Source organism: Prinia subflava, chromosome 5 (assembly GCF_021018805.1).
Source record: "Prinia subflava isolate CZ2003 ecotype Zambia chromosome 5, Cam_Psub_1.2, whole genome shotgun sequence".
Taxonomy (NCBI): Eukaryota; Metazoa; Chordata; class Aves; order Passeriformes; family Cisticolidae; genus Prinia; species Prinia subflava.
The window spans coordinates 56,778,099-56,799,287 of record NC_086251.1 but is presented as its reverse complement, the minus strand read 5'-3'; the positions used below and the strand labels follow the sequence as shown (position 1 = coordinate 56,799,287).

Sequence of the window (21,189 nt, the reverse complement as noted above, 5' to 3'; positions counted from 1 at the left end):
TGGAAATGCACCCTGGGCTTGCTTTAGAATGGAAACATGCATTCACTGCTTTCCTTCACACACCAGCATACAAATGGATCATGTGCATTTCTTGCAGCCCTGACTGTTGTTCGTGACAGTGTTCACTGCAGTTAATCCAAAAGCTCAACCAGTTCATTGCAGGGGAAGAGACTTCACATCATGCACAACTGGCCTGATACTCTGGAGCATTTTATTCCTTCTAATCCTTACCTCTGTAACTTTAATATTCAGCAGTGATGTATCAAGCTAAGCTCCTGTTTTGTCTCCAGATGGCTTTGGAAGACTCAGAGCAAAAGCAAAAACTCCTGCACGGTATCTTCATGGAGCTGGAGGAGCTGTCACCCATCTTTGAAACCGACAGTGTAACGCAACAGCTGAATGAAATAGATGTTCAAGTAGCAGCTTTACAGCATGAGATAGCAGAGATTCTTCCCCAAATCCTGCATGTTGCTGATGTAAGTCTGGGTGACCCATAAGTGCCTTTTAGCAGAGCTTCCTCAGGTGTTAGGAAATGCAGATTATATCACCTGCATGGAAAACAGGGTGTAGTGCTGTAGGTGTGCCAAGTGAGGAAATGAATTGTTTGGAAAAAAACCCATCAGAAGACATTTAGTAACTAATTAAGCTGTACAGTTCAGGATTAGCACAGGATGTAGGAGGAAAGGCTGGGAGCTTGGGTTGATTCAGCCCAGAGAAGCTTGGGGGTGAGAGGTTGATATTGCTGCCGTTTGCTGCTACATGATGGAAGATTACAGATGGGATTGGGCCAGGCTCTTCTTGGGGTGTTCAGCAAAAAGATGAGCAGTAACAGATCTCCAGTGTAACAAAGGAAATTACATCTACATAGTAGGGAGGATTTTAATTTTTTTTTCGTAGTGAAATTGGTCAAACACTAGATCAGGGTCTCTAAGCAGGGATAATATTCCCACCTCAAGAGACACCCAAATCTCAGCAGGATCAGACTCCAAGTACCCTGGTTTGATGGTCACCAGAGACCTTCAAGATCCCTTCCAGCCTAACCTACTCTGTGACTGTCTCTGTGGGAGTTCTCAAACAGCTGTCTGTGGATTCCTTTTCCATCTGACATAAGTCTCTTCCTACTGGAAGCTGCAACAGTGTAATTACAGCACTTTCCTATTCTGCTCTCACCACTGGAAAAGTGTCTTCTCACTACTGGTAATTTATAATGTGAATTTTAAAGGATACTTCAGTTCTATAGTTGGGATTTAAAACAGACCAGATGATCTTAAATACTTAATTCCTTTAGAAGTTATGACTATAATTAATTTATAATAACTAGCCTTTTGATTGATAGCATCCATTAACATATCCTGCACATGCTGCACTCATTTTTCAGTATCTCTTTTTAAATTTAAGTGAAAGACAGAAATGCAAGTTGGCTTTGGTGTTTGGGCTATCTACAAATACTCTCTTTGTTCCCAAAATCCAGGAGTTGGATGCCATCGAATCTCATGTGAAAGTGTTTGAGAAGGATATTGCAGAAATGAGGACAATCCTGTCATCAGAAGATCTGTTAGAATTTTCTCCTAAAGACCAACTTAAACATGGACAGGTCTGTGAAAAGTCTTACATAGGCTTTTTTCCTGATCAGTGTCAGCCCTGAGGTGAGACTGTTAGACCTTTTCAAGAAGCACAGTCATGGTTTGAACACAAAGCACTTGAAATTAAAGCATTGTTGAGAATATGCCCACAGAGAACTCGAGTGTGTAACTTAAGCACATGCCAGGCATAGCTACCACATTTGAGGATCTCCATTTTTTGGAAAGTTTATGGCCTGATTTTTGAGAGACACTTGCTGCACACCACTCAACTGAGCACCAAATGGAAATCTGAAATTAGAAAATTAGGCCTTATTTTTTCAAAAATGGAGACAAAATTTAGCAGACAATTCTTTTATTTCATACCACATACAGTCCAGAGTGTTATCTGCCTAAAATACAAAAAGCATGGGTTCAGTTTCAGGTGAGGAGTAAAAATGTCATCATACCTCTCATACCATTGTAACTCTCATAACAAAACTTGGGTACCCAGAGAAAAATTTTGTAATAACTACATTATATGGAAAAATGAAACTAAATAATGTTCACCTACTGTAAATCAAAGCCTGGATACTACAAAAAAAAAATCCTGATACAGTCTGCTTATGAATGAGAAAATAAGCATCTCTATTTCCACTGGGAAAATAAAATCTTCTTGAGAGGGAGTTTAATAAAAATGTTAGTAATTAAAAGGCCTATAGGTGGTTTGTATTTATGTTATTTTTTCTTCTGGAGTTCCTTGCTGAATGAAGTCCCAGTAGGATTTCATATTTCTTAAGGAGAACTAAAAAGTTATGAGTTGCTCTTGCCATTCTGCCTTTCATAAATTGATCGCTGAGTCTTCCATAAAACATGTATTGTGCTATGAAACTGCACATTTCTGTTCATCCCAGACTGATCAGGGTGGCTGTAAACTGTGCATTCACTCCAAGTCTTGTGATATGAAATGCTGTCCTTGACAGGAGAGCCATCTTCAGGGGTTTCTGCTGACTTCCATCTTGATTCATTACCTCATCTCTGTTGATAAGACTCCTTTTAGGACCATCATAAAATGATTGGTTTGCTGGAAAAAAGACAAAAACCAGAATTTGCTAAGAGTATCATCAGAGAATTTGCACTACTTCAACTCTCTTCACTGCCAGCGATGTTCTGCTTTGAAATGAGCTGCACAGTAAATAGCAACTAATCCAAGTGTGGACCTTTTTTTGTCACTGTGCAAACTTTGTATATGCAGAAAAAACAGAATTGTAAATATAACTTATATCTTTGTCTGCTTTAGACAACCTCACTGTATTTTTCACCTATTTGTTCCAAGAACAAGAATCACAGAATATTTTGAGTTGTAAGGGACCCACAAGGATCATAGAGTCCAGCTCTTAAATGAATGGCCCCTATAGGGATTAAAATTTCTTCCTTCTTTAATGGGAAATTCACCAAAGAGAGCTTCTGCTGATCATTAGTGTAGTATAAATTTGTGGTGTTGATTTTTCTAACTCAGTGTCACATCCATCATCTCTGTTCTACCCTGGCAGGTTATACTTGAGCATGTTGGTCCCATGCAGAAAACTATTGTTCATATACAGTCCTATGAAGATACTCTTCAGCTGCCAGGGCTGAAAATGCAACCTTTCTCAGTCTTCCAAAGAGCAAGACAACTCTTGAGAGAATTGAAGAAATTAGAAAAAATTACTAAGGAACAAAATGAGCTACTGGAGGTAATTGATTTTTTTTTTTTTTTACGGTCACCTGAACCACCTTTTTCTTAAAGTAATTTTGATCTTTAAACAGTGTTGCTTTTGCAGCCATATAGTTACACCTACTGTGTCTTCTGTTAATGGTTTGGGATTTTTTTTTTGTTCTGGTTTCTTTTTTTTTTTCCTGTTTGATTTGATCCTGCAACAAAGCACACTGAATAGCCTTGACACACACTTCACTTTCCCAATTCAGTCACAGCTGACAACATTCTGTAGGAGAAATGAAGGCTCAGGTGTTTCATGCCCCAGGTTTGCACTGGTGATTGAAGTCCAGTGTTGGATACAGGTGCTCACATCTGCAATGTTCAACTCCTGAAACTCACCTTGACCATGGAAATTGTTGTTGACAGCCATTAGGTAGCAATTGCAAACAGCAGAAGGTCTTTTACTGATACAAATCAGTGAGCCAGGACAGTGGCCATTGCCTGCAGCTGTTTAATTCACTGTTTTGAGGCTGGCCAGCATGTGGCAGGGGTCTTGGAGATGCTGTTGGCCAGGCCAGGTTTGGAAACAGAAGGGGAAACAACAACAGGAGAAGGCAATGTTGGTGGGTGACTGTTAACTCCAGGGCAGGGAGAGCTGTGGAACAGCTCCAAGCCTGAAGGAGTCTCTGTGCAGCACTTCATTGCTTCACTGAGCACTGTGGTTGTACCAGCTCAGGGAAGTTTTAATTCAGGACCTGGTCATGCTCCATTGCCCAGGCTGGAAGAAATCTGGAGTTTGGTAACGCAGGTTCCCAAGCACTAGAGACCTGTGACCCATCCATTTCTTGTCAGGATGCTGACAGCACCTCAAAAATGTTGCATTACCTTTGCTGATTAGTTTTTCCTAAGCCATTAGGGTAAAGCAGAATGCTTTAAAACATCTAGCTAGGCATTTCAGGTGCCAGGCAGACAAGTGACAAGCTAAAATGGGAATGTCCATTTTTGATTTTTCACTTTGTGAAATTAAGAGCAGAATACAAAGAGAAAAACTCAAACATGCCACATGACTAGTGCATGCTTGGAGCCAGAAAAAAGCAGTGACTGTATTAGATCCATATAATCCCTACAGTCCCTTTTTTTTTAGTCCATACAATTTCTTATGTCCAAAAAATGGATGTGGTAAAATGTACCTTTTTCAGTTACCAGATCAAATAATGGAGAATTTTCAAAACACTTTAAAAGCATCAGACACAGGGTGCTTTCCAATTATCAATTGTTGTCATGACACTTGTAACTGGTTTTTGTGCAGTGTTAGGTCAAATTTTAGATTTTTCTCCTTTTTGTAAAGCTGTGACCTTTTTTTGCTCAGCATTTGCCTTTATCTTGTAGACACCCAACAATCTGCAGCTGAATGAAATTTCTTTGTGAGAAAACAGATTGGAAAAATAGCAATTCTTGGCAGCTAGTGTATCAAACTGTGCAAAAGAGATTTTCCAGTGCAGTTGAATGGGTTGAAAAAAGCAGTACTACAATACAAGTCTAGCACCAGCTAAGGTGTAACAAAGGATAAAGCCATTAAACCATGGCATTTTGAGTGCTGCATTAAAAAGGGGGTAAGAATCCTGCTAGAGAGGAAAGCAAATGGGAGCCAAGCTTCCTGTACAAATATATACTTTTTTTTCCCCCCAGGGGTTAGTCTTTGGATGAGTTTGCCCATATTTTACTACGGATGAGGCAATGGAATATTGCACCAGTAACTTTTGTATCATTAAGTTGCATTGTAGCACCTGAGTCAGTCAGAAACAAAGCCTGTAATAGTTATTGAAAATGCTCTTTGAATATTTAAGGAGTTTAAGTGAATTAGTTCTCTGTTGAATGTTGCCCTCTGTTTTTTTGTTATGGCCTGTTTAAGTTCCACACCTAAGTAACGTCATCAGGAAGAAGATTTGGAAGCCACATCTGCTTCTACTGGTTTTCAGTGCAAGACAGTGGTATTATTTGCATATCTGATGATTTACTGACCTCATTTTCACTAAGCTCTTCCAAAACAAATACACTGTGGGTAGGTGGGCCTTTTCCATGGGTAGGGCTTCTGGAGTTACCACAACGTGAAAAGTAAAGAGCAACTGTTAACCAGGAAATAACTCAAAAGAAAGGCAGCACTTTTAGGAAGAAATTCAGTCCCACATACGTGGCATAATTTGTTATATTGGTTAAAGGATAGAATCAGATTTTCTTTTCCCTGAGTAGAAGGCAGAAACAAATTATCTTCAGGTAAGTGACTATATTCACATTTTGGTCCGTGATAGAAGACATTGGAGTCTGTATATGAAATATTCAGACTCTTTAGTTAGCCAAGAAAATTTGAGGTAGGACTCAATTTAGTAATAAATTAGTCCTATTCATATGGAATTGAAGGTGTGAGTTAAGAGAATCTTCCTTTTAGGTCTTCTTTTACTTTCTCATTAAAGCTTAGCAGAAGAAGACCTATTCCTTTTTCTTTCCTCTCTGATTCTTTGCCTGTGACACTAAGATTAGAGGTCACAAATATCTTCCCCTTCAAATTGGCTTTCTTTTTTTTTAAGTGAGGAAAATAGTTTCTTCTCACTTTTAAGACCTGTAAAATAATAGTGGTTATTTAGAACCTTATTAGCCTGCATTTTCTTGAGAGGGAGTGCTGCTATGAAGAAGTGACTGAAGAAGTGGCACTGTTGCTGTTCACAGCAGGAGAGACTCTTTGCTCTGAAAGACAGAATCTGTGAACACTTTGCAGTGAGATCTTTGCCCTGTTGGGTCATTCAGGTGCTGCTGTCAGCACAGTAGGGTCAAGCCTGTTGACTTCATTGTGTCTTCATTACCTTTTGGAGGCACCTGAGGAACAGTCTTTTGGTATTTTTGGTTCTCAGTCTCTGGGCTCAGTAAAACACAGAGCCACTGAATGCTGTGCATATTTTCAGTGTTTTCACAGGATATTCTGACTTGTAGATGTGACAATTTCTTAATGGCCTGAGACATGACAGGCTGTGACTGGCAAATATGAGTGTGGGGGAGATTCCCCATTTCTGCATCCACAGCAAAGCCTGGGGAGGCAATGAGATTTTGCTGTCACTGTCCAATGAGTAAGAGTAAATTTGGTTGTGTATAACATATGTTTTCCTGTAAGCCATGTAAACAGGAGAAGTTCACATGATGAGATTGCTTATCATTTTTATTGGAAGTATTCAAATAGTCAGACAGTGTGGTTGGATTATCCTCTGAGCTGCAGTGTTTGCCTGGTGTACAGCACAGCTCATTTTAGCTGGCAGTAAAGACTTGAGCACTAGTAAAAAACAGTTAGGCTTTCTACTTGATATGAAATAATTTAATTTCTCTCTTTTTCACAACCTTTTCTAAATTGTAATGACTGTGATGAAATCTGCTCCATTTCCATTTAATAGCCAAATTTGTAGTTGTTCTCTGGAGCTCCTAGGCAGAATACTCCACCATACTTGAGCTTGTGGGTAGAGCAGCTTGTTTGCCTTTAGAAAGTGAATAATAAACTTAGTGAGGGATGGGGTTGTGCAAAGTTAGCAGAACAAACACAGATTCTCTTACACATAACTGCAGGTACAAAGGAGGCTTCAGTTCAACTTTCTTTCCTTACTGACTTGTTTATGTGCTCCTTATTTCAAAATTATTTATGGAGATTGCTATTTCACAGGAAACTGTAAAGAAAACAGAAGAATGTGAGCAAGAAATTGAAAAGTTGAAACAACTCCTAAAGAACCATTTGGTTGAAATGTCACATGAGGATCAACCACAGGCTCAGAAGACTCCTTGTCCAGAGGTGGGTTTCATTCTTTTCTCTCTTGTGTGGCTTCCTTATCCTAACACTAATCATAATGATGCAGAGCACTGAGAAATAGTGGTGTGCTTCCCTTCTCCACCAGTCAGACAGGCAATTGAATGCCATAGTGTGACCACGCAATTAATTACCATTAATATTACTCTGGAAGTTGGGTATTTCTTTCATAGTATACTCCTTACTGATTTTGATGTGTCATTTGTGCCTTTATCAACTTGGAATAAAAATTGGGTGCTGTTTTTATGACAGCTGTTTTGGTGAAACAATATGCAGCACTGAGAGCTTACCTGTGCTCAGCATCCTGCTAATTTTTCTGAGGTGGTAGCTTGGGATAGTGCCTAAGGAGAGAAATAAATCCCTTTCTGATGACTGCTCATGCAGTGCTACTTTTGGGGATTCTGATTAGGGTTAGATCCATTAGACTCCTTTCCTAGTCCTCACTGCCACACTGTGTTTTCATCACTGGTAAACATGTGTTGCTTTTCTCTCTACAGTCAGCTGCTTTCTGTAATGGATGAATTGATTTTTTTTAATGCAAAAATAAGATGTGTTTTAAGGGTTGCACTGCAGAAGTCAGGAAATTACTAATTAAATGTAATAACTATTTATAAAGTGCCTCTGAAATGCTCAGGTCTTTCCAGTCAAAGTAAAGTTAATAGACTTATATTGTACTTGCCTAATAACTATAATCACTCACTAGGCTCCTAAGTACATAGCTGCTCTGCTGTCAGCTGGTTGGATGTTGGAGGCTTGATGTAGTGCTCAGCATGACTCATTTCCTGATTCTTCCTTGTTTTTGTCTCTGAGTGTAGGATTTTATGTTTAATAGTTCTTGTTTTAGCAGAAAACTTGGCAGATACAGCATTGCATGAATAGAAGTGGGCAGTGGAATTGCCCATCTTACTGAGGGATTTCAGAAAAAGAGGTGATTTTAAGAAAAATTTGATTTCTGAGGAGGTTATGGCTAATTAAGGTTGCAAAAGAGTAGCTGTGCTGGCAAGTCTCCTGCAGTGAAATAAATAGATCTACTGTTCTAGTGGACATTGATAAAAACATAACAAATTGTCATGGATGTCTGATCCTTCATTATCAATGATGTTTTCTTTCCTTTACCTCTGGATGATTCTATGTTGTCATTTTGAGTGTACAACAGGCAGAAAGCATTGTCAGAGCAGAGTTCCCATGTCCTTTGAAAATTTTCTGGAGTTCCTACCTCCACCTTTCCTGTCATGCTGCCACCCTAGAGCTATGAACAGAAGCTGTGGTGGAGACAGGACCAGCAGTCTCACTGGTTTCATCTGCCACACATTATTACTTTACTTGCATAACATCACTAATGACAGAGCGTGGTGTGGAGCCAGCGCTGTTCTCACTTCAAGCCTGGCATCAAAGCTTGCTGTGATCAACTGAGCCCAGTGTGCAAAGGGATATTTAGCCAGGTTTCATTCTTCTGAGCAAGGAACAATGCTTCAAAGAGCTTTGGCACTTTCAGTAATGAAGGGAGTCAGGCAATTCATTCCATGTCCTGTCTTACTCTGTTATTTGCTGGGGTTTCTTGGTTCCACCTGGAGGCTGGGTGGTAAGGAAAGCCCTAGGAAAAAACTCTAAGGGCAGCACACAGGCTGGAGCAATAGTCATGGCCAGGAAGGAAACCAAGACAGATTTATTTCCCCCTCTGTTAGTGCAGGGTATTGTTTAGTTTCTGCAGAACATTAAATATTTTCCTTAAGCTTTGTTGGGGTCCATTTATTTCTCCCAGTATCACATTCGACATGAGACAATTTTGATTTGTTTCCTTTGGGCCAACTTCAGCAAATACTGAGCCCTGAGCTCCCCTCATTTGCTGTCTTTGCCCTCCTCAGGGCTTTCCCAAGTGTTCAGGCTGCCAGGGAAGACAGCTGGAAGTAACATCACCTGCTGTGACACACAGAGCAATGTAACCCATCTGCATTCCCCCTGTCCTGGAGGAAGCTGCTGTGTTCTCATGGATATGCAGGACCTAGTTAGAATTTGTTCCAGCCTTCCACATTTCCTTCCACACTGCCAAGTTCTGCATCACAAGTGCCAAGTGCTGTCCTGAGCTGAATCTGTGGCTGTTGGTTTGCATGAGCCTGGACAACTCCTGCGGTGACAATGGGGAACTGTCCCAAAGCCCAGAAAAAGGAAAAGCGGGAAGTAGCCCCAGTACCAGTAAGATGCATCACTGGTGTCATCTGTTACATTGCTGTTTGGTTACATTAAAAAAAAATGGATGCTTACAGATGTTGTTGCTCCTCAGGGTGAAATGGAAGCTGTGAAAGAAGAAATCATAAAGCTGTGCCAAAGAAAGGAAGATTTCCTTAGCGGGATGAAGAATTCCATGTCTGAGCTTCACCAGCGCCTACAGCAAGAAGTGCCTGAAGCAGCAGATGAACCTCCAGCCTCTGTATTGGCACAGAGTGACCTGATTGGGACTGATGTTTCTGGCCAGCAGGTAAGTGATCCCTCACCTGAGGGCCAAAAAGGGGGGGTAAAAACCCCTTCCTGCTCCTGGAGGAGTGGCATGTGAGAGAGGAGCACCCCTGCCCGTGTGAATCAGTATTGTCTCTCCTCCCCTTTGTGTTCAGAAGGGCTGAGTGTGAGGCATGTCTAGGAGAAGGTAAGAGAGCTGTGCCTCTAGTTATTTCTTAGCGTTTTTCACTTCCAACATGAAGTTTGCATCAATCAACAGCAAAATGCTCCATGTGTGGTTTTGTTGATAATCAGTTGTTCTGGGAATTTCCATAAATTATTTTCATGGGGCAAAATTTGTCTCTTTTGTAACTCTGTTGTTGAAACTTAGCAGCGTCAAATCCCAATTTTCAGAGGTGCTTAGAATCTGCAGCTTTCAGTTACTTTAATGTAGGTTGCCAGATGTTCAATGCTTCTCCAAAAGTGGTTCTCAAGTGGTACATTTGTTTTGGTTTACAGGCAGAAGTGAAGAGGCTTTTGCAGTTCTTGTCATGATTAATTGGGTTGTGTCTCTGTGTATTTTTGTAGTTGAAAAAAAGAGGAGTGATATCTCTTCTGCCTTCCTTAGATGAAGAATCAGAAGACTGTTCTTTACACAGCAAGGTGAGTCCAGTGTATTTTATATATATGAAATGAAGAAAAAAAGGGTGTGATTAGACTATTGGGAGTGAAGTTAGGATAGAAGAGATTTCTGGGAGAAACTGAGGGAGACTGCCTTACAGGTTGCCCTGAATCTGAAGGGTCCAAATGCCCAGGTGAACCACAGAGGAGCAAAGCTAATTGCTTTTGGAAAAAAAACTCCATGGCAAGACAGTGCAAAGAAGGCCAAGCAGCTTGGAGAGCTTGTGCCTCACTATTGATCCAAGCACTTCAATTCAGAGTTTCTCTCTCTGCACCTTCACTAGCACAATTTTCTTTACATGAAGGACTTTAGGGAGCAAGACAGGAGAAAGATAGATAATGTCTTCTTGTTGGTTTGGTGGTTGTTGGTTTGTTCAGGGTTTTGTGGGTTTTTTTAATATTGTAAAAAATGAGAATACTCTGCGGTCTCTAGAGAACATTCAGTGTCATCCAGCTGCCATTCATCTTTGCAGCAGAGGCGTAGAGCAAGAAGAGAGGTGGGATTTGGGAAACATAAATACAGATAAACAAGGCAGAAATAGAGCAAAGTGTTACTAGAAGTTTGCAGTGCTTTACATTGCCTGGAGGAATATCTGAGTTTCCTAAAGCTGAGCTGTTACTGCTTTCGAAGGGAAGTACAGCCACAGAGAAAGATGCAAGTTTTTGGCCTTCAGAAAGAGATGATGAAAGGCTCAAGGAAGACAGTGCAACCTCCTGGTCTTCTGGTACCTTGTCAGATGGCATTGTTCAGGTAATGCACTGGGGTTTATCTCTGTGGAGATGGGAACACATCTTTGTGGAAAAGATCTGCACATGTCCTAAGTATTGCTGAAGCCTGCAATGCAAGAGAACTGCAGGAATGCAGGACAAGGTGGCCATATTCATATCCTGCATCTCACACTACATCTTGCCACTTAGAATCTCTTTTTCTGTTGTACATGTTGGCTGGACTCAATGACCTTAAGTGTTCTTTCCAATCTAAATGATTCAATGATTCTAATTCCTTTCAGCTTCACAAAACCCCCAAAGGTAGAAATGCACATTTAGTAGCAGCAACTTGTTTCACTGACTCCTGGAAAGGCTCTAAAAATATAGGGGATGATTTGTGGAAGAGGTACTCTTTGTGCATGAGAAAATCAGTGTCCAGGACACTCAGTCAGCTACACTTTTGGTGCCATTCTGTTCTGTTCTTCACGGTGCCTCAGTAATCTTGTGACAGCTGCAATTGTTTGTTTCTGTACATCAGTGCCACAGGCATAACAAAACTGCTCTCTGTGAATATTCTTGGGCCAGCACCACAATATGTTGAGTGGTTGCTGCTCTTGCAGGCTTCTCTAGCACAACAAGGCAATAGAACATAGAATCAGAAAGTCATTTAAGTTGGAAAAGACCTTTAAGATTAAATCCAGCCATAAACCAAACACTGCCAAGTCCACGACTAAATCATGTCCCAAAGTGCCACATCTCCACTCCTGCACTATCTGCATGGAAGATAAGAAATATTTCCACTGTTGCCTCTCTCTGTCTCCAGGATGAGGATGTTATAACTGAATCACACAGTAAACATGATGAAGAAACATCTCTGCAAGCTTTGGAGGGCACTGAAGGTCCTGGCACAGGGGATGACAGTCTGGCTGTGGTGAGTTTGAACAAGGTGACCTCCTGAGTGAGGTGTGTGACCTACCTAGTGGGCAGAGGCCCTGGTCCAGTGTGGTTTTGCTCCTGGAGTTTGCTGCAGTGTGTTGTGGTAGGATACCTGCAACCCTTTGTGGGCCTTTTCTGATGCTCTGGGTGATAAATTTTCAATTGCTCCTTGAAAGTGCAATTTTCTAGGGAACAAAATGGAGTATTTTCAGCAAGAAGCTGCTGTCATTCATACAGGCATGAATGGAGGGGTTTGAGTGGTGTAAACATACATCAGCCATGGAATTTTTAAATGGCAGTTCAGGAGGAATGAAGGAGCTTGACATGTCTTGCTGCTTTGTGGAAGACATGCAAAGGCTAAGGGAAGAGTGGGCAGCAGCCTGCAGGTTAAATACAAGGGATTGTATGGAGGCTTGAGTGCTGCAGGAAGCAGCAGTCTGGTGGCAGAGCAGCTTCAGCTTTCAGGATCACAGAATCCTGGAATTGTTATGGTTGTAAAAGATCATAAAGTCCAATCATTAACCCAGCACCACAGTGTTAAGCACTAAACCATATCTCATCCCACATCTATACATTTTTTGAACACTTCCAGGGGTGCTGATTCCACCACTTCCCTGGGCAGCCTTTTTCAATGCCTGACAACCCTTTCAGCAAAGATTTTTTTTCCAATATCCTGTGGCAGAGGGATTGGAATTAGATGACCATTAAAGGCTCCCTCCTGGCCAAACTGTTCTGTCATTCTGTGATGACATTGATAGCTGGAACAATGCATTTGGCTCTCTTTTTTTTTCCTGCCAAATCTCATTTTAATGTGAAGCTTGTGCACTAGCACTGGCCACCCCAGTTACCTGAATGTGTGCTCTGGAGCCACGGGAGCATTCAGATAGTTCTGTTCTTGGTGTGCTTCATTTACTTACTAAGTACGAGTGTGTCTGCATGTGTGGAGGCATATTCAGACCTGTGCAGCCTTCCAAGTCACTGCTCTTTATCTCCAAGTACTTTGGACTTTTGTTATGGACATTTGCAAGGTAATATTGCTTCTTCAAGGAGTGTATTTAAGACAAACTGCACAAGATGTTGTTAAAAACACCATTATTTATTGTGTCAGAGGCCGTGTAAAGCATATTTAACTGTTGGAACTGAACACACACAAATAGCTTGTAAGTGTTGTCCAAGAGCTTGTTTTGCAGCTTCCAACTGCATTGCTCTTGCGTGTAACTCCCACAGAAAAACATCTCTCCTCAGGGGAGAGCAGGTTAATGGTGACTCATCACTTCCTGGGTGCTCAGCTCTAGCTGCTGTGCTCAGGTGGATCCCTGCAGATGCAAATCCTGCCTGGAAACCTGATCCACAGGTTTCATCAGGTCACACCAGATCCTGGACCGCCCGCCTGCTGAGCTTCCCTTGCTTCCCTTCTTTCCTTCTTGCTCTGTGGCTTTTTTTCCTCCCCCCAAGTCTGGGAAGGCGGCAGCAGAGTTGTTTGGGGCTCTGTGAGTGTGGAAGTTAATCATCTCTCACTGGGGATGGGAGGGAAATTACAAAACCAGGCGGCTCACCAGGCTGCTTTGATGTGCTTTACTCCAGAGCCACCAGCCCGCAGTCCCCAAGGCCGCCCCGGGCTCGCCCTCAGCGCTGGATGGAGGCAGGCCCGAGCCAGAATCGCTCCTGCTGCAGTGCCAGGCCCAGGTGGCCGAGCTGGAACAATGGCTAGACAAAACTAAAATGTCCCTGAGGGCAGGCCCTCAGAGCCCCCAGAGGCAGCAGATGGTGGAGCCACAGCTCGCTGATTGCCAGGTAAGGTGGTGATTCTGCTGCTGCCATCGCTTCCCTGAGGGTGTGTCTGCAAACAGCCCTGCCTCTCTGCTTCAGTGCTTTTGGGTCAGCTTTGCCAGGGTTTGGTTAAAACACCTGGTTCTACAGCTGGGATCTGTGTGCATCCAAGGGATTTAGGTAAACTCTGGAGTATATGTGAAGCTTTGGTTTGATTTGGATTATTTTCAAACCATGGCTGAGTATAGTTTGAATCCTCGATTAAAAGGCAAATTTTCATTGGTTCTGATCAGCTAGAAACAAAAGAGTATTTTTTTCTTTCAACATTTTCACCTTCTGCTTGTCGGAATAATTTAAAAGACTGGTCTAAGAAAGCTTCCACGCTGCTAAGTTCTGCTTTTTCATTTTTTTTCCCATAAACTACCAGAACAGAAAAATAGTGGCTTTCCCCCTCCCCTCAGTGAGCAGTGGTGATATTTGGACCTACTGCCATGCACCTAGGGCAGCAGAACAGAAGGAGTGGGTGGTACCTGTTGGTGAAAATGGAAAAAGGAAAGCAGGGCTGGGTGGGAGGGAGCCCTGGCATGCAGCATGTGCAGTTTAAAACAGGGCTGAGCTCCCTGCAGTGCCAGTCTGGTGTGCCAGAGCTTCAAGCACTGAGCCTACCTAGAGCAGCAAATTTCACTCACAATAAAGGAGCCAATACCAAAATGTCCCTGTTTTAAATTACTGAGAGACCTTACCAGCTGTTCTGTTGTTGTTTTGGGTGGTTGTTTTTAATTGGACTGCCTCTGGGTTTAAGCTGTGATTCAGCCAAGTGCTCAGGTGCTGAACTTTCTGGGAGTTAGGATCCTGAATGCACCTAAGTAGCTGGTTGTGTCTGGATCCTGTTCAGGGTTCCTGTCAGCTTAGGCTTCACCAGGGCAGCTCCAGCTGGTGAAAACAAGCAGGCTGAATTCCTGTCAGCTTCAAACAGTCTGGCTCAATGTTAACTTGGGCAGGCAAAGAGGGTTCTCTAACCTAGTCAAGATCTACCCAGAAAAATGCACACAGAATGGAAGAGAAACAGTCTCTAGATATGGGTGTATGATGTGAAGCAATTAATTTATTGCAGTTGATTACTTTGCAGTTGAGTCATGGTGCCTTTGTCCATGCTCACCTTAAAAATGTGAGTTTAAAGTATGCAGGGATGCACTTTGATTCACAGTAGCTTGGATCAAAAATCAGATCCCAGCAGTTTACAGTGGCCTGGCTCACACATGGAAACGTTCCTATGTGTTGGTAGTTCAGCATCATTCCTCTCAAAGAGTGCTGTGAGCTGTGTGTGCATTGCCTCTTTCTCCCCCACTGAGGTGTGTTGTCTTCTCAGTTGCATTCAGATTGAGTCTGTCATTTCTGCTCTCCTCTTTTATGACTTGATATCTGAGTTAAGATAACCTCCTGCAGATGCTCTTGTTTGAAACCGTTTTAAGACTAACTCTTATAAAATTCATTTAACTGTCCAGAATAAAAAGACTACATTGGAAAAAATCTAGGGGGATTGCAGCTATGTCTCTTTTTCCCTGTATATTTCTCTTCTTTTCAGACAGGGAAGGTGTGAGCATTGACTTCAGAATGTTGTCAGAAAAGGAGTGTTGAACTTCTGAGAATGAGTAATTATCTGCTGTCCCTTCTAGGTGAGGTTATCAGAGATTGAACAAAAGGTCCTTTCTTTACTGGAAGATTGTGGAGATAGTGCAGACTACCAACAAAAGACAGAGGCTCTTTCCTTGAAGCTGAAGGAGGTGAAGCGCAATTTGGAAAATGTCCAGATGATGCTTCAAGACAAGTACAGTGAAGAGCAGGTAAAGCAAATGAATGTTGGGCAGGGCAAGAGTTGAGAGTCCTGGTGCTTTAATGATCTGCAGTGGCAGGACAGTTAGAACTCACCATGTGAAGCAAAGAAGGGAGAAATGTCAGGGTTGCCATTATTCTACTTTACAGTGCTGTACAATTACTCGTAGTTTGCAACAAGTATTGGATTTTTAATGAGTCTCTGAACAGCATCTTTTCTGCTTTAAGTGCTCAGTGACAGAGGTCAGCATTTTGCTAAGAGTACAGGATAAGGACTTAGGCTATGGTTTTAAATGCCTCCAAAAGGCCGTGATGTTTGTCTGTGGCAGTATCACAGCAGAGAGGCCTTTTAGTAATTTTCTCTTTGAAGAATGCTTAAATGCAGTGATTCTGTCAGCTCTGCTGCACCACAGCTGCACAGTCTGTGCTGAGTTTCCCAGTGGGTGAGATGGTAACTCCTGGCTTCAGAGCTCATTCCCTCTCTGTTGTGCATGGGATCAGAGAAGCCCACCTGATGTGTTCATTTAAGAGCAGCCACAGTTTCTCTGCTGTGAATCAGCACTGGTAAAGGCTTGTGTTGAAATACCTCTGTGAGCACAGACAGATGTAAAATCCAGGTGCATGACCAAATTTATAAGCATAAATTCACATCCGTGTATTTCGGTCAATCAAAAAGAAGGGAGGGTTAGTATCAGCCTATCTGCTAGCAGGAAAAGCAAAGACAGCAAAGTAACTGTTGGGGGAGACATGTGAGGACCTTGGCAGAAGGTTAGAATGATTAGGATGTTAAAACTTTACGTAAAGTTCAACTGGACAAAAATCTTTGCAAAAGTAGCAGTTGTGTTTTGTGTGCTGCTGATTCTGTGTGTGGTAAGTCCAAGGCAGCTCTGCTTTTACCCTTCTCCCAGGCTGCACCTGTGGGGTTCTGCTCTCTTGTCAAGGCTAGAAACCTTCCCACAACGGGTCTCCTTTTACAGGTTCCCAGCAGGGAGAGGATTGCCCCAGAGCCCCTGGAGATCCTGCACTCGGATGGTTTCAGCACACCCCAGCTGCCCCTTGCCCAGCAGCCTTGGCACAACGGGCTCCAGCAGCCACAGGTAATTAATTCTCCTCCCATCCAGGCTGCTCCACATCCTCTGTGGGCTGGGGGACAACTGCACTTAAAACTGCTGCAGTTTTCCCTGTGGGATCAGCTCTGTCAATGGTAGGTTTCAGCTACCCTTTTCCCCCTTTTCCTAGGATTTAGGGAGTTTATCAGGATGGAGAAAGGCCTGATCCCTAAAATCCCTTGTCCAAAAGTTTTAGTCATATCATAAAGCTGGGAGATTGGAGGGTTGGGTGAGGCCATCTGAATCATTGTGAAACAAAGCAGGAGTCCTAGCTTTAGAACACTGATGTATTATCAAATCTGAATCTATAAACTGATACTGTTTTTGAAGGTAAGTTTGAAACTAAAGTTTTGTGAGCGTATTCCCATGGCCTAATTCACTATGACTTTTAAGGTGGTTGTTAACACAATATAAAAATCCTGTTATGTTTTGTGCTCTGCAAATTACTTCTATTTGGCTTACTGTAAATTAACCTTTTGCCTTTTTCATGCTATTGGAAAAGAGCTGGAGGAAATGGTCCAGCTTGGGCTGCTTGAGTTGCTCACTTTTCACTCAACACTCTCCTTTTAACTAATGGAACTTGAACTCATATTTGAGCAAACACACATTTTCCCTTGCCTATTTCTTTATGTAAGAATTGCAGTTGGTGGTGTTTAAATTTCTATATGTAATTTGTTTCTGGTTGGGCTTTGCTTTTAAAACTTTAGCTCAGGTAGAAATATATTCATAAAAATGCATGTTTGGAGAAAATGGTTTGTTCTGTAAATTCATATTTATATATGAACTGCATGTTATTTTGACAGATTTTCTTAGCTAAATGATTTTTTTCTGTGCTAAATGATTTCACATAAAATGTGATCGGAAAAGCACAATCATCATTTCAGATTATTACAGTTCACATAACTGTTCATGCTATTCTCTGTGCACAGGACCTGAAATTAAAAGCAGCTGAGCAGAAAAGCCTCATTGACTTTATTGAGTCGTGCGTGGAAAAAATGCAGCCACAGCTTGAGGACAGCGTGACTCCAGAATCAGCACCCAGGTACAGAGCAACACAATCAGTAACCAGATTCAGTGATGGAAAACTGCCTAAACCTGCTGAAGCCTTGCTGTGCCACCCTTGGTTCTGTCCTTTGGTTCTCTGTGCCTTTAGAAGAAAAATGCCACAAGCTTGGGGGTTTTTGCCATCAGCAGAGAAATGCAGGCTCTTTTATGTGACAGCCTCTGTGGCACTGGGCTGACTGCAGAGTTTAGGGTGTCACTAACAGGCAGGACTGACCCTGCCATGAGCTCAGTCAGGCCTGTCTGTGGGCAGGCTGGGTACCTGTGATCACAGCCGTGGCTGTACAGACACACCCAGCCAGTGGAAAGGCAGCAGCTTTGGAAAAGGGGACATTGGCACCAGGCACCTTCCAGCACAGAACCAAGACTTCCTGCAGGGCTGTGCTCCCCATGCTGGCATTCCAGAGGTGGAGGCTGCCAGCAGGCCCTGGCATATTTCATGGGAAGGGGAAAGTCCAAACAAGTTTATCAAAGCTTGGATTAATAATTAATACATGCACTTGGTTTCACTTTGCTTTTGATGCAGGAGCAAGAGAAACTGCTCCTATACAATGAAACCTTGTTTTATTTATTCTGCTTCAGTAATTGTCATTCCAACAATGTTTTCTCAATACAGCAATGGAGAATCTGACTCAAAAAGCAAGCATGCTGATGCCACCTTAGCTCCAAAGGATCAAATGGGTAATAAATGGCAATATTTACAACAGGAGCTGTCATCAAAGATGAAATCTCCTCTCTGCCAGCTTGTGGAACCTCAGGTTTGTTTAAGTTCCATAAAACAATCAGTGTAGATAGCAATTAGTTTATCTTCCTGTGTCATAGTAGCATGGCTCTCCATCAGATAAGTGAAATCTGTGCAAAGGTTCTCCAGAGGAGATTGTTACTGCATAGTGTTTTCATAATTGTCTTTTAATTTTACTTGGAGGTAAATCATGTCTCTGAAGTAGTGACTGCTAAAACAGTGTGGGAGCACTTAGGTGAATCCCTGTGGTTAATACTCAGAGTAGATGTTATCTGCTTACTTCTTTCAAGAGAACTAAGGGAATTACCCAGCAAGCTTGCAGCTGATTTCCATGGCTGTGGGTGAAATCTCAGTTCCCACAAGTGAGAACTTTTTGGTCAAAGCAAATCTCTGGCTTTAATTTTGTTCTGCCATTCACCACTGTGTTCTCTCATTCTCACCCATCAAAAGCTGAGTTTCAGCTGTGTGTATATTCTGAACAGACTGCAGACTTTTACTGCTTGGATAAAACAATAATTCCTTTTATTAACAGTGCTGTTCATACTAAATTAGAATTATTAGATTTTCTGTCCTCTGAAATTCCTGCAATATGTGGAACAATATCAGACATGTAAAAGGAGAAATATCAGCTCTTATTCAGGCAAGACTTACCCTGCAGTGGGCATTAGGGTTGCCTTAACCCAAACTACAGCTGTAGCCCATGAAACTGGGAATCAGAGGCTCCTTTTCCAGTCAAGCTCTCATCAGAGCATAACCTGCCCAGCTTGTGCCAGTGAAAAGAGAACCTTGCCATCCAGGTGCTTTTTATCAGTGTCTTGAATCTTTCAATGCTTTTTGTCAGGAGTGTTATTTTGTTGCCCACAGCCTGTCTTCATTTGAGCTGTTCTTCTAATTGCAATGTTCTTTTTCCACATGTTAGATCACAACAAAGATGAATGTGCTGCCTCGAGGCACATTCTCAGGTGCAGGAACCCCAACTGTGGAAGAGCTGAAAACTTACACAGTCCAGCTGGGAGACCTCAGCCAGGAAGCAAATGTGGTGCATGCACAGGTAAAAATGGCATGTCCTAAGCACTGCAAAAAACCCAAGGGGTTCTAGACACAAGACACTGTTTGGACACTGGGAAACAGCCAGTAATCATATTATTGCAAATGGCATTCACTGTAGTGAGCTTTTGTGCTGAGTATGGACTGTAATGTAGAAATAGTCTGAGGATTTTGAGAGGAAATATTCCAAGTTTCCTCTACAATGCTTCTACCTGAGTCCAAAACTTTGGTAGTGTGGGTAAAAATCCTCAAACTGTATAAAGTAAGGAGCCTGTGAATGATATCAGTAAATCTGCAGGATTGGAGCTGACAAGACAAAACTTCTTGTGCTCATGCCTGAGATTAGAGACATGTGAGAGCAAAGCCACTGTCCAGTACATAAAGGGTCATTGTCTCAGCTTTGGCCTTTACAACTCTGAATGTTAATGCATATATCCAAGTCTGTCCCTCAGTATTTCATTAATTCCACTTTACCATTAGCTGAGCAAACCTCTAACCTTATACAAGTGAATGAATCTTAGCCATGCCTTGGGTGAAAGTACTGAAAACTGGCTTGCATTTACCCAGGACAATGTGGCAGAGGAAGTCTCTTCCAATTTGGACAGAAAATTGTTTGAGTTGCTTCTGGCAATCAGCCGGTGTTTGAATAACATGGAGGAGATGCTGAACACCTCTGTGCTCTCCACTGAAGAGGCAGCTGTGCAGCAGGCTCTCTATGAGGTAACTACCCCAAATTCTTCAGGGAAGGAGAAACCCCAGTGGATTTCTGTTACAGCAGAATATATGTGGCATGGTGTTTCCTCTCTGTTCTGCTGGCATTATTCAGTAACAGCACCACCAAACTATTTCGTATTGCACAGATTTGGGCCTGTTGCTTTTAACAAATATCAATTTGAGTTCTGCTGCCTCTTACAGACAAGAGTCCTTGCACAGACCATTTTCACTCACGTTGTTTTTCTTTCCACCCTTTAGACCCTGTCTGTGGAGCTGCAAAAACTTCATGCTGATCTGAGTGAGAAAAAGGATGATCTCCTCAAGTCCATCAGCTGCGCTGGTGGGAGCACAGATGTGTTCTGCGAGTGCTTTAACAACCTGCAGGCACGGCTGGAACAAACCCAAGCTGCCACTGCCTCAAGGAGCAGCTCCATGAAAGCTGGGCTGGATCATAATAGCAATTATCTGGTACTCCACTGCCAAATGCACATCTTGTTTCACAGCATCTGTTAAGCTTGTCAGTGTTAATGCATTTGGGTTACAGACCAGCAACCTCTAATGGGCTTTATCCTTTTTTCTTTTTTCACTACTTAAAAAACCTGTATTGGCCTCTCAAGAGGCAGATTAATTTTGCTCGTTACAGTGCTGTTTGCAATGCTGACTGCCACAGAGGCCTGGATCACAGCAGAATATTTGCATGCAGAAAGTATGGAAGTAATGTGGGATCCCGTGCAGGCTGAACTGCAGGCTAAAGCAAGTTTCTGTGTGTAGGGACTTGACCAAGGAGGGTTTCATATATTCTTTCAGCTGTGTGTCCTCAGGAGAGGCTGGCTTCCTCCCTTGTGGTGCCTTGTCTGACACTGGGCTATTTTTAGCAATTTATTGGAGGTTGATTTGACCCCTCTGCATTTACTATTCCTTTAGATTTTGTGCCACAGAAACAGAAGACATAGTTTCACATATTTTCCTACTTTTGTTCTTTGGTGGAAAAGCAGGTCATGAGAAGCTTTTCTTGTGTAGATGGGCTATATCTACTAAATATTGCTGGAAAATAT

The 21,189-nt window shown here is 42.3% G+C and overlaps 1 protein-coding gene across 1 annotated transcript in view; it reads left to right on the top strand.

Moving 5' to 3' along the window:
* The window catches only part of SYNE2 (spectrin repeat containing nuclear envelope protein 2), a 174,583-nt gene that overhangs the window by 90,800 nt on the left and 62,594 nt on the right, over window positions 1-21,189 (top strand). Inside the window, exons 60-75 of the mRNA XM_063399537.1 lie at window positions 291-476; window positions 1,472-1,594; window positions 3,113-3,295; window positions 6,959-7,084; window positions 9,381-9,575; window positions 10,121-10,195; window positions 10,845-10,964; window positions 11,745-11,852; window positions 13,442-13,651; window positions 15,304-15,471; window positions 16,438-16,557; window positions 17,499-17,611; window positions 18,248-18,389; window positions 19,293-19,424; window positions 19,988-20,140; window positions 20,393-20,602. Of these exons, the coding sequence (XP_063255607.1) occupies window positions 291-476; window positions 1,472-1,594; window positions 3,113-3,295; window positions 6,959-7,084; window positions 9,381-9,575; window positions 10,121-10,195; window positions 10,845-10,964; window positions 11,745-11,852; window positions 13,442-13,651; window positions 15,304-15,471; window positions 16,438-16,557; window positions 17,499-17,611; window positions 18,248-18,389; window positions 19,293-19,424; window positions 19,988-20,140; window positions 20,393-20,602 (2,364 nt within the window). The remainder of the gene's footprint in view (window positions 1-290; window positions 477-1,471; window positions 1,595-3,112; window positions 3,296-6,958; window positions 7,085-9,380; window positions 9,576-10,120; window positions 10,196-10,844; window positions 10,965-11,744; window positions 11,853-13,441; window positions 13,652-15,303; window positions 15,472-16,437; window positions 16,558-17,498; window positions 17,612-18,247; window positions 18,390-19,292; window positions 19,425-19,987; window positions 20,141-20,392; window positions 20,603-21,189) is intronic.